The sequence below is a fragment of the Muntiacus reevesi genome, chromosome 22, assembly GCF_963930625.1.
Source record: "Muntiacus reevesi chromosome 22, mMunRee1.1, whole genome shotgun sequence".
NCBI lineage: Eukaryota > Metazoa > Chordata > Mammalia > Artiodactyla > Cervidae > Muntiacus > Muntiacus reevesi.
Window position 1 is genome coordinate 24,013,049 of NC_089270.1, and position 13,469 is coordinate 24,026,517.

At 42.5% G+C, this 13,469-nt stretch overlaps 1 protein-coding gene across 1 annotated transcript; it reads right to left on the bottom strand.

Annotated features, from left to right (window-relative positions):
- Window positions 1–4,087: 4,087 nt before the first annotated feature.
- On the bottom strand, window positions 4,088–13,227 carry CCNG2 (cyclin G2). Its single transcript, XM_065914468.1, has 8 exons — window positions 13,089–13,227; window positions 11,976–12,113; window positions 11,059–11,196; window positions 9,372–9,622; window positions 9,160–9,238; window positions 8,979–9,077; window positions 6,878–7,083; window positions 4,088–5,532 (listed from the first exon to the last, which is right to left on the bottom strand). The coding sequence occupies exons 2-8, from the start codon at window positions 12,111–12,113 to the stop codon at window positions 5,409–5,411; spliced, it is 1,035 nt and encodes a 344-aa protein (XP_065770540.1). The 5' UTR covers window positions 13,089–13,227; the 3' UTR covers window positions 4,088–5,408.
- Window positions 13,228–13,469: the final 242 nt, after the last annotated feature.

Sequence of the window (13,469 nt, forward strand, 5' to 3'; positions counted from 1 at the left end):
AGTTTGGCAGACAGATGTGGTTTGAATTACAGACCTGCTCCTCACCAGATCTGTGTCAAAGTACTTCTTTAATTGTTAGTTTCTTCACATGAAAAAGTAGGACTAAAACAGCACTTGTCTAGTAGCATCGTGGGAAGGACTAAATAATTCATGGAAGGTGCCTAGAACATATTAACTGAACAGTGAAATTATTTTTTACCACTAACAGCAACAGCAGGAGGAGTTTGGCCCAAATACTATACTGGGTGCTGAAGCTTCAACAATGACAAGAAAGACAAGCATTCTCTGCCTTCCCAGGGCTGACAGGTAAGATAAGCAGACAAACAAGGTAGTAACCACTAGGATAAGAAAAATAGAGAGTTTTATAGAAATATGTTGCACTGGCAAGGAGAGGGAAGTAAGTTCCAGAAAGATTTCTTGAAAGAAAACACATCATCAGATCCTTCTAAAGTATTATTTGCTGTATATTATTTGGTTCTGGACTAGAATGTAAGTTACACGAGGGTAGGGACTTTGCACGTTGTGTTTGATTTTGTAATATCAAGCCCTTAATGTGTTGCCTGACACATAAGAGGTATTCATATAGCTGGTGGTGAATGAGAGGACAAAGCAACTCCTAAGGTGATAAGTAGGAGTTTTTCAGATGAGGAAGACAGGAAAGATATTCCAGACAGATGAAGGAATGTGCAAGAAGTCACAAGAGGGAGTGAAAGCACGGTGAATGGGAGGAACTGAAGCACAACCAGGCTGAAAAGTGTGTGGATGTGAATGCCATAAGCGATGAGGCTGAGAAGAGACCAAATCAAGTAGGGTCTTGGAAGCTGTGCCAGGGAATCTGAGCTTGATGCTCAAGAGCAATGGGAAACCAACAAGGATTTTAATCAAAGAAAGAGTATAATCGGTGTGTTTCTTAAAGTTCATTCTTTATTCTGTCAATACACTAATAACTCAAATTTGAAGGAAAAAAATAGACACCACACATAAGCATCAGTTCAGTTCAGTTGCTCAGTCATGTCTGACTCTTTGTGACCTCATGGACTGCAGCACACCAGGCTTCCCTGTCCATCACCAGCTCCTGGAGCTTGCTCAAACTCATGTCCATTGAGTCAGTGATGCCATCCAACCATCTCATCCACTGTTGTCCCCTTCTCCTCCTGCCTTCGATCTTTCCCAGCATCAGGGTCTTTTCCAATGAGTCAATTCTTCGCATCAGGTGGCCAAAGTATTGCAGTTTCAGCTTCAGCATCAGTCCTTCCAATGAATATTCAGGACTGATTTCCTTTAGGATTGGCTGGTTTGATCTCCTTTCAGTACAAGGGACTCTCAAGAGTCTTCTCCAACATCACAGTTCAAAAGCATCAGTTCTTCAGCACTCACTTCTTCATGGTCTAACTTTCACATCCATACATGACTACACATAAGCATAAGTAGGGGGGAAAAAAAAGTCACCTGTAATCTTACCACCAGAGATAACCACCGTTTGTCTCTAAATAACAAGCAACCTGTCGCGGTTATCTACTGCTGTGTAAGAAACCACCACAAAACCTAGTGGCCTAAAGTAATGAGTCTGTGGGTTAATTGAGATCAGCTGGGTGGTTCCTCCACTTCCTGTGACTTAGCTGAAGATGCTCACACAAGCTGCTGAGCTGAAACATTTCAAGATGGCCTCTCATTGCCAAGAGCCTCTCTCCGCATGAGCTCTGACCTTCAGTAACCCAACCTGCTTCTTTGCAGCTTGGTGGCTGGCTTCCAAGAGAGATAAAAGGGAAGCTCTTGAAGCCTAGGCTTGCACATGCACTGAACTTCTACTGCACATTAGTAAAGGCAAAGCCAGGCACAAGGTTGGCTGAAGTTCAAGGGGAACGGACTCCAGCATTGATGGGAAGAGAACCATGTCTGCACAGGGATAAGAAGACTCACTGGCTATTGGGAAGCTATCTACCCCACATCTGATTTGCTAATCACAAAGTCAGTAAATCTGTGGACTGTTTCTGGTACAAATAATTAGAAAAACTCAGTTCAAAAGGGACAAATGCAAAACACATGACTTGGCCATATAAGAATCTGATAAGTGGGTTGCTTAAATAAACTGACACTTGTCACACATGCAAGGGCAAGTGGGAGGCAGGGGAGAACATCATATTATTTAGAATCCAGTGTGCATGTACATGCTCAGTCGAGTCTGTTGGGTCCAACTCTTTGCAACCCTGTGAACCATAGCCCGCCAAGCGCCTCTGTCCATGGGATTGTCCAAGCAAGTATATTGCAGTGGGTTGTCATGCCCTCCTCCAGGGGATCTTCCTGACCCAAGGATTGAACCTGGGTCTCTTGCATTGCAGGCAGATTCTTTACTGGGGAAGCCCAGTGAAAGAAACTGAAGGAAAATGGCAGATCCTAGACCAAGAAAATGGTTTAAATTGTTGTGAGTATTCTGGAACCAATGCCTCTGTACTTAACCTGAGTATTAACCCTTGAGTGTAACAGGTGGATGAAACATGCTATTTGTCCAGTCTCACTTCCCAAGGGTCAGATGGGTGGCGACCACAGGATCAGTGGGAGCCACAGTTCAGCACAGTTCACTGCCGGAAGCAGGGAGCTATGGGCACCACATCCCGGGAAATGACAGAATCGAGACCTGAAAGGCTGAATCTCTTGCCAAGTCAAGGGGCAAGGATGAGACCAAAATGGCAGCCTTTTCGTCACCTCTGCTGTGAATGGGTCAGGAGACTTGATTCTTATTCCTATTATGGGAAGCCACCTTGATGAATGGCCCAAGAAGGGCTTAATCACGCTCTTGTCCTTGTCTGTGAGTATACTTGATAATGCCTACAAAGGACAGTGCCTCTCAAGTCCCACCTTGATTCTTCATCCCCACATCGCCTTCATCCCTTCTTGGATTTCTGCAGGACTCCTGAGTGCTCTCTACCTGCTTCACTCCATCTCCCACACAGCTGCCTGTTACTTTTTTTAATACGCATTTTGTAGCTCTAGGAAATGGCAAGGGGAAAAAAAAAAAGACCAGAGAGATGCGATGTTCTGATTAAGAAGAGACTTGTATGTCACAACATGGACTTTACCCTAATTGAGAGGTAGCTTTTCAGGACAGATTTGCATATTTGAATGAGATTTGCATATTTTAAAAGGATATCTAGGCAGCGAAGCGAGGGGATCAGAAGAATGCCTTGAGTCTGAGAGATCAATAAGATATGGTAGTGTTCCTGCTGTTAAGAGTATGGGTCTGAACCAAGCTAGAGGAAGAAAAGTGGAGAGAGTAGATACACAGTATAAATGATAAATGGTGGCCTCCATGCAGGAGGCCAGAGGAAACAAGGGGTCAAAAAACCAAAACATTTTACAGAAGCAGCACTGCAAGTCAATAAAGACTTAAAAAAATCTCAAAGCAGAATGTATTGTTTACTACTTGCCAAAATTACTTGGTAAGAGGTTGAGGGTTACAGAGATTCTCCGCCAGGAGGGTAGGAAACCATTCCCCTGTCTGCAGGGGAGAAGAGGTATTACAAGATGACCATATTCAGTATACCTCATTTTCTAACTGACTAAAGAAAACAAAAGTCTACAAATACCAAACTAGATGGGGACACCATGCAAAAAAAAAAAACAACCTACTACTTGTTTATCAAGCCTAAAGCTTGGAAAAAGAGATCAGAAGAGCCAGAGACTGCCTAGGTCAGAGTTGACACCCCTGTGTGCATATTCACCAAGTGACCTTCTGAAGACAATCTGGCTTGTCTGCAGAAAGACTGTACTAACCTGCCAACCTGAGCATTCTGGTCTACTTGATACCTGTTGGCTTTCACTATAAACTAATAGGCATTCAGGTTAATATGTCACTCTTTCATTTAATATGAGTTCACCCCAGAGAGGTCAACTCTCCAATGACAAGATTCACTTTCAGTATCTCCAAGGCTCAGGGCCAAACTGCAGTGAGGAAACACTACCGGAGGGACTTCTAGTAACCAAGGGAAAGGGTCCTGTAGGCACTCCAGGCTCAGCCCTAGCCTCCTCACTGAAAAACAGCAAGCACTTTTTCACCAGAGAGGTAAAAATTAAAATGTGACTGCAAACAAGCAGTAGCATTTGTTAATATTTTTATTTTGAGTTGTAATCTATTACTTCAAAAAGATTCACTTCAAAAGAAATCCAATGGATGTTGACTTACCAATAAAAAGTAAGTCATCACTATATGAGTTAAAATACAAGATACACAATAAATTATATTTACATGCAATGACTAGACTATCACACACACACGGTAAAAAAATACAGTATTTTATGTACATTTTTAAAGATTTACACTTTCATATACAGTTTATAAAGTTTAAAAAAGTTCTCTGTACAAAATCTCGTGTACAGAGTTTATAAATCCCTTTTCTTATGGCTGTACCACCACACAAATATGCTTAAAACTATAATTCTACAAACACTTAGGTTTCTTTTTTACAGTTCATATTCTTGGCACCCATATACAATACCATTATTTTTGAAATGTGAATTACAAATGAAATAAAACATAATCATGCAGACTTCTCTAATAGAAGAAAATGAGATAAAATGTGCTACTAGATCAACATTTATCCATTCCATAGTTACCTAGTTCTGTTCAATCTGCTGCACTGCTTTCATACAAGTACATGCAAAACTAGCACATCTATGGAGTGCTTTAAAAACATTAAAATAATACTATAGTCTGACAATACTTAAGCATTAGGAATGCAACTATCCAACTACTCTACTCTGCTGCTTATTTCTGCTTTGGCAGAAACCTCAAAGAAATGAAGATACTACACACTAAAATCACAGAAAAGTCAATATTCTAACTCCTACTAAATTTCTAAAGTCTGCATCAGATAGTACATTGATCATTTAAAAGACAAAAACAACCGAAAAGGTGTTTGACATTTAAGAGTATATTCTCTGCTCTGAGAATGGGGGGGAGGGAGAGACCTAAGATAAATCATTAAAGGATCAGCCATCGTACCTGCTAAGGCGGCACTTTCACACTCCCAATCTGTTTCCATAAAGACACCTGAAAGCTTTATAAAAAGTGGACGCTACACTACTCATCTTTTAAAAATCATCTTGAAAAGCAGTAAATTGAAGGTATCAGCACCTTCCCTCCTCCCCCAAGTAGCTAAAGATCAATGAGAAAAATAAAGTGCCAATGTCTAAAGTATTGTTAATTGTTTAAGAGGCACTAACCCATTTGATGGCTTAGGATTAAGTATGAAAATAGGCCAGATCTGATCTGAATAATAAACACAAGGTAGGTATTCCAGAGTCGATGCAATTCCTGCCTGGATGGGGGTGGACCAGGAAACGACCTACTCCCTTTATTGCTTTGAAACCTGTACACACACTTAGAACTCGGGTCCAGGACAATGAGATTTCTAAGACGGGAAGCACAGTGTCTGCGCCACTTTGAAGCTGAAGAAGAATGTGCACTCTTGATCCCGGTGAGGGGAGCTGCTGAGGCTCTCTTCTCCACAACTCATGTCTTCACAAGAGTCCTCACTGAAAGGCAGAACAGAGAAGAGGGTCCTGTTATTTAAACACACTCAAATGTCACATAGGCAAAATTAAATGGCTGAGCAAGCAGTTCTAGTCTCAGGATTTTTACATTCAAAATTTAAACTCTACAGAGACAAAATATAACTTAGAAGCCCTTCCTAAAGGGAAGTCTATTGTAATCTCCTTCGAAAATAGATTCGCTTAAGGGGTTTAAACTAATTACCTCTTGCCAAACTAATATTCTTGTACCAAGCAATACTAACTAGAATTCTAAAGTATTTTAAAAGTATTTAAAATCCAATGAAAAGTGAAGTTAAAGTATTAAGTTGCTCAGTTGTGTCTGACTCTCTGCAACCCCATGAAATGTAGCCTTCCAGGCTCCTCTGTCCATGGAATTCTCCAGGCAAGAACACTGGAGTGGGTAGCCATTCCCTTCTTCAGGGGATCTTCTGAACCCAGGGATCAAATCCAGGTCTCCTTTACTGCAGGCAGATTCTCTACCATCTGAGCCACCAGTGAAGCCCTTAAATCCAATAAACACAGACTAATGACAAAGTCCTATCACATGTCTTTCTTGAATCAATAATCGCATCACTGATCTTCTCAAATATCAAACCAAGAGACCAACAAACTATTAAAATGGTATTTTTGGTCTTTTCTTCCTACAGCGTAAAACGGTCAAATTTAATAAAATTAAGCTCACTTTAGGAACAAAAATAAACTCTGAATAAGACAAAGGCATCTGACAAAACTAAAAATATCCTCAGAACTCAGCTCCATCAGTAATGGCAGTTCCCTTTAGTTTCCAGTCATTTAACCCACAGCCTCTTCCCACAGTACCATTTTAGGAATTCATATTAATGTTAAAAAGCCCAGAATGCTATTTGCTTGTTTTAAACAACTTAAATAAACTGAATTTCAAAGAGCAAGGGAGATGGGAAAAAAACAGTTTTTAATAAGGGAGGAATGAAATAAGTCAGAGAACAACAAATACAGTATGATGTCACCTGTATGTAGAATCTAAAAACAAAAAACAGAACTCACAGATGCAGAGGACAGATGGGTGGTTGCCAGGGGTGAGGGGAGGGGGTGGTGACGATGGCCAAAAGGTACATGCTTCCAGTTACAAGCCCTGGGGAGGTAATGATGTATAGGATGCTGGTTTGTTGTTTTTTTCATAAAGAAAAAAGTTGGGGGGGTACACTTCCCACCTATTACCTATTTTAATAAAACTACTTTTGGTTAATTTTCTCACCCAAAGAAATGATGCCATTGGGGGGGGGGGGGTCTGATATACAAAAATCAGTCTTAGTCTGGGCAAGTCGAATTAGTCAAGGAACCTGCTTACCTTTCACTTTCATCAAAACAGCCCCCCTCCGGTATTGTCGGCAGCTCAGGAACACTGTAATAACTGTTGTGGAGGTTCTGGGCTGTGCGCCTTGAAACGATCCAAACCAGCTTCTTAAGATCTGGTTTGCAACATTCAGGAGAAGAATATTCGGCTAGGCATTTAGAAACTAACTCCCTCCAGTAAACAAACTCGGAGTCATTCACCTGAAAAAAAAAAAAAACTTAAGTGAAGAGGTTATGACAGTGGTTCCCAAACCTTGCTATACCTTGGACTTATTCTATGATTCTTAAAAAATACTGTGCCTGGCTCCCACCCCGCCCCCAGATACTTTTACTTAATTGGTACAGGGGTGTCATCCAAGATTTTTTTAAAGCTCCCCAGATGATTCTTATATGCAGTCAAAATTTGATAACCACTGCTTCAGGTGAGGAACAGCACAGGTATAAAATATTTCCAGAGGATTCTGCCTATGTTAAGAAAACACACTGCCTATAAACACATGCATTTATATTAAAACACCAGATATATGTGAAAGGAGAAGTTGGAAATACAACAGAAGAGGAATTTCCCCAGACGGGCACAGTTCCTCCGCCACTGGGGAGTGCCCCAATTTATTTCAAGGAATCAATTTTCACCGAAGACTGTTTCCAAATAACAATACCGTAAGAGGTTTAGACCTAAATTAATTCGGCACTGAAACAAAAGCTGGAAGTCAGCTGTTAAAATGCTTCACACCGCATGTATCTGATCACAAACGGATGAGGATTTTGTGTCATCTTGGCTTCCGTTTCCACCGAATCCAGCCACATCTTAATCCCCTTGCAACCTGGCTCCTACCTCTCATTCTGCCGACATCAGCTCCTACATGCCAACTAAGCTCCTTCGATTCTCATTACTCTGGGCCTCTCACCAAAATTCCATACTCTTGACCACTTCCTTCTTGAAAACCTCTTTCCCACCTGAATGCTTGTACTTGTGTCTTCCACATTCCTTCACTTGGATCCTAACAGGGAAACTGCCAACACCGAAAATTCAGAGCTTTAACTGTCCCCTAAGCAAGGGACTCTTAGGTTTCAACTATTATTCCTCATGAGAAATTCCTAATCTCAATCTCCAACTATAATTTATATTGGCAAGAATCTGCTAGACACCTACCTATTGGGCAGGTATACAGTACCTAAAATCATACTTCTTTGACATTAACTTCTCTGAAATTTCCCTCAATGGTACCAATATTCTCTCCATTAGGCCCACATCTTGGTCATCCATGACTCCTTGCCTCATTTCCATGCTTGGCCTCTAAAAACTAGAGTTAGATGCCCTTATTCCTGCTTGTGACTAGCACTTAGACATTCTATCTACAAACCTACCCTGACCGGATTCCCAAGCACTTCCAGTCCACCAACCTCCTGGCCATACACCTTGGCTGCCCAAACTTTCAGCGTCTAACATACTTTTTGGTACAGCCAGGCTCCCAGTCATCATGCCTCACATGGTCTAGCCTACTTCTCTGCTAACCAAACTTTCAAATACATCTCTGTTTAGAGACACAGACCCTGCCTTGTGTTCAGTTCCATACTTCTCCAGCCAGACTACCAGTTTAAGAAAAACGACTGTGATTGTTTGGTTTACATCTCTTTATGATTGAAAAACATTATCAGGCTGGCTTGACAAAGGAGTTTAAAAGCAAAAACACAGCTGATGTTATTTTGGTAATGCTACTAATGGGACAATGTCTCAGTCCTACAGATGTACTGGGATGCTGTTGGTATACTTACTGAGTTGACTTCTTAGTATGCATTTTAGAACAATGTATGCAGGGCAATACAGACCACTGTACTACCAACTGGCGAGAAGACTAGGGAAGGAATGTCTGAATACAGAAAGAGGCTAGGCTAAGTGATCAGATTCCCTTCCAGCTTAATACCATATTGAGTTGAAACTGCATTTGGAGAAGAACATCAACATTTAAGATACAAGGAAAAAATGAATAAAAGTTAAGAGCCCAATAAAGTGTTAATGATCATTAAGTCATCACAGAAAAAATAAACCACCAGGAAGAAATTTGCTCTAAAGAATATGTTCTGAAGATATTTACCTTGGAATGTTTTTTAACAAGCAGGAGAATTTCCAACAACTCAATGGATTTCAAAGTTTCTACTTCCAAATTGAGAAGGCACAAAGCTAGTATGGATGGCTACAAGAAAAAAAAGAAAAAGAAATTTTTTTTAATTCAAAATAGAAACTGAGATATATATATAAGCAAGAAATTGACTTACTTTTGCTTTTGAAAAGGTAAGTCGGCAGCAGCAAGCTTTCAGCTGAGCTTCTAATTTATCAAGGCTCAGTATTTCTTTCCTATACAATGAAAAAGAAAGAATAAAATGTTTATTAAACTGGAAGGTATAAAAATATTCACTGGCATACTAATTCTTTACTGTTACTTATAGCAATGCTAAAGTACAAAATTTTCATTTTTAGTTCCACTGACCTTTCTGAAGTATGACAAAGTACGATAGTATGGTATAAGTGCAAAAAGTTTAAGGCAGTAGTAGCTTCGAATTCATAGTGCAATTTTTCTGATATTATTTTTTCCATCCGCTTTATGTCAGAAGCAGTACATTTACATTGGCTAATCCGGATCACATCATGAATAGATGGAATATTGCATTCTTCTTCAACTATTCTAGCAGCCAGCAAAAAACAACAGACTCCAATGCAAGACAAATGCTTAGGTTTCACCTGAAAAACAAGGAACAAAAGGTTTCTTCCAACAATTGTCACTTTAACTTCGCAAAGCAGACGAAAATTCTGTATTGAGTATACTCATTAAAATACTGTAATGAGCCCCTACTCTTAAGATAGAACATGATCAAACTGCTTCCTTGTATTTACCCTTACATACAATTATACCTAACCATTTTTACATTTTAAGCTGTCTTAACCTCCCTTTAAAAAACAGAAAAAAACATTTTGAGCATTTAAACGTGGCTAAAAAAAAAAAAATGCAAATTCAAAAGCTGTTTTTAAATACACTGTATTTCTAACTTATAATAGTACAATCTCCCCCAAAATAAATTAAGCGTAACACCAAGAAAATATACTTCTTTGGATATAAAAGTAACACATTCATCTTTTTATCTTCTTATCTATTTAAGAATCATCCTATGCCTTAATGCAAATTTGCCCCAAGAGAGCTACTGCATCAGACGTGCGGAGTGCAGCAGATGTAAAACCTGCCACGGACAGATGGCTGCCCTTTTCTCTTCAGTGCCCTGAAAACTGACCCAGCAGCTGACAGGAATCCTACTGGCAGAAGAATAACATTTTTCTAACAGTTACTGATCAGTGTTTTTTTAAATTTATTTTTAACTGTAGTTGAATTACAATGTTATATATATTACTGCTGTTCAGCAAAGTAACTGTCAATATATACACATATATATGAATATACATTCTTTTTCATATTATTTTCCATTTTGGTTTATCACAGGATATATAGTTCCCTGTGCTACATAGTAGGGTCTTGCTACTTATCCATTTTATATATACCAGTTTGCATCTGCTAATTCCAAACTCCCAATCCAACTCTCTCCCACCCCTCTGGACACCTCCAGTCTATTCTCTTTGTCCTTAATTCTGTTTCTGTTTCATAGATAGGTTCATTTGTGTCATATTTTAGACTCCACAAATAAGTGAAATTGTATGAGTTGCTGGTAACTGTCAATAAGACTGTGGCTCCCTGCTTTGAAAAGGTTTCTCATGGGGAAGGTACTCAGTCACCTTTAACATACTGCTATACGTCTATGTGCCCCATTTCAGGCGTTTAAAAATACCTAGGCTTAACAGAAACATACTGGGAAATGAAAATATGAAAACCTTATTTTGAGAGCTGTGTATATACAGAACACCCAAAAAAAGGAGTCTTCATTGGGTCACGTCTTCAAAGAGAAGGTATGTAGAAGATACAGCAAAACCTAACTTAAGATACAACAATACACTGACTTTTGCAGTCTCTTAATCTGAACTAAAGATCACAACTCTGATTATTAAAAATGCTTATGTATAATAACAAATACATTCATTTACCAAATAGCTATTGAATCCTTTATGCTAGGCATTGTGCTGGGCACCGGGTATTAAAAAATGAAGTTGTGTTTACAAAAATGATTAAATACCTTCATAAGAGCCAAGAATCTGTCCAAAATATTGACAGCCAAGACAAAAGTTTCAGTGCAAGATCCAAAAAAGTTGGTTAAACTCCTCAAATCTTCGACTTTGGCATTTCTCAATCTTGGACACAAAGTGTTATCTGTCTGCAATAAAAACCAAAAGCCAAAGTTTATGCCTGTCTTAGAACTAGAATGGATAATACATACAGACTCAAAGAAGGTAATTGTTTCACTTAATCAAGAATATGGGGGACAGAGTGCTATCACTGAACCAAAGCGCTGCAGTTTTTCAAATAAAAAATGTGTATACAGCACCAATTTTTTAAAATGTACATCACATAATTGGGCACATCACACAAAAAAACATATATACATCATCAGAAACATTCAACAACTCAATATAAAGCAAACTGCTGCCGGACTTCCAGAGGGTTACAACAAATATCCAATTCCCTTGTAATGGACACATAGAAGGTTCCTTGTTTTACTAAAAAAAAAAAAAAAAAAAAAACCACTTAAGAGCCTACAATACAGAAGTATTGCATAGGCAGAGGGTATTTCCATAAATGACCTGCTCAATTTCCACGGACTCTCCCACTCAGAAGCTGCAAACTGGGAGTGTCACTTCTGACGCCACACTTCCCTAGAGTTAGTATCGCTCTCATTCTTGCTAAGAAACAAAACCAACGACCCTGTATTAAGATTTATCTTAATACTCTAGGAAGATCAATTTTGGTCTTAAGAAATTTTGCAGTCTTTAGTCCAGACTCAACTAAAATTAAAAAATAAATGTGTCTGTGTGTATGTGTGTATATACACACACACATGTATTTTTAAAGTCCTCCCAAGCCCCGTCAGCGGCTGCCGCAAGATATCTTTCCTGGGGGGGAAAAAAAAAAAAGATATCTTTCCTGGGAACTTACCTCCGGGGTGGCCTCGATCAAGCTCAGCCCTTTTTCTCGAGGTTGGAATCTCTGTTCCTGCTCCAGGTAGAGGTTCAACAACCCGAAGAGCTGGACACCTTCGCGACCGGCCAAGTACTCTGCCCCTAAATCCTTCATCTGCAGCAAAGACACCACACACACAGTTCAGTGTATCCTGGGGGTGGCAGGGGTGAGCGAGGGAGAGCACAAAGGAGCAGGGGTTAATACCTCCGGCGAGGGGCGCCCCAGCCCCCGGCGGAGAGCGGGTGAGGGGACCAGTCACGTCCAGCCGAACCCGGCGGAATCCTCCCCCGCGGCCGGGGAGGTGTGCAAGGGGGAGGGGCCGCGGGCACGTCCGCCGGCCAGCGCTGGGTCAGGCCGGCCAGCCCCGGCCTCGCTGCAGTTTCACAAGCAGGAAACTGTCGCCGGGGCTGCGTGTCCGGACGGTCCGCCCCACCTGAAGTCGTGGGTCCAGGGGCTTCTGCCCAGCGGAACGCACCTGGGGCTCCGAGAGCAGCGGATCCCCGGGGTAAGGGCTTTGCACAATGCGGGGGGATGGGGAAAGAAAGTCTCGCGACTGAACAAAGAACCGGAGGGAGGAGACTCCCGGGCCCCGCCCCTCCCGCGGAGCCCGGCTCCAGAAGCCCCTCTCGCAGGAGTCCAGCCCCCAAGCCTTTCCCATCCGCATCGACTGCGCCTCCTCGGAACAAAACCGGAATGCCGGAGACCTCGGTTTCAGAAAGCGCTGGGGTGGCGCGGCCCAGCCGATCGGGGTCCGGGGGGGCAGAAAATCCAGCCTGTCCCGTGCCCAGACAACACCCGTCCATCCCCGATTCCACAACTGTGCGGAGACCAAGAGCTGTCAATCCAAGATTCACCCCAAAGAGCCCCCCTCTGACAAAATAAGGGGGGAGGGAGGCACCTAAGAACTGCCTCCAGGCTCCTCGACACTCCACGCATCCCATCAGCATCTCTCCGCCCCCGGCTGCCCACTGCCCCAGGGCTGAGGGCAGGACCGGAACGGCCCCCCAGGCTGAGGGATGGGCACAGACATCAGTCCCCGCAACCCCGACCAAGAACAAAGAAACTGCAATCCCGGCTGGGCCCACTTACCGTGCTGGAGCCGCGCCTCCACCGGCCCGCGGCGTCACGGTCGGAGGGGACTGGGCGCGGCGGGGGCGTCCGGACCAGTCTCCGAGCTCAGAGACCTGCCGCCTCAGCGGTGCCCCCGGACCGGCATCCGACCCTTCCCACCCCCCGCCACCGGCACTTTGGCCTCACAGCCCCGGCTTCATCCCGCTGCCCGCGCGCCCACCCTCCTGCTGGGGCGCTGCGCCGGACCCTCTAGCCCAGGCAGACTGCGGGCTCCACCGCCGCTGCCGCCGCCGCCGCCGTCGCCGCTGCGGACGCAGAAGCAAACCCCTTGTTTTTGTTTTGAGTTTCCGACGCCCCCAAGGGGGCGGGGCACGTGACTCCCCGCGGAGGGATCCGCCG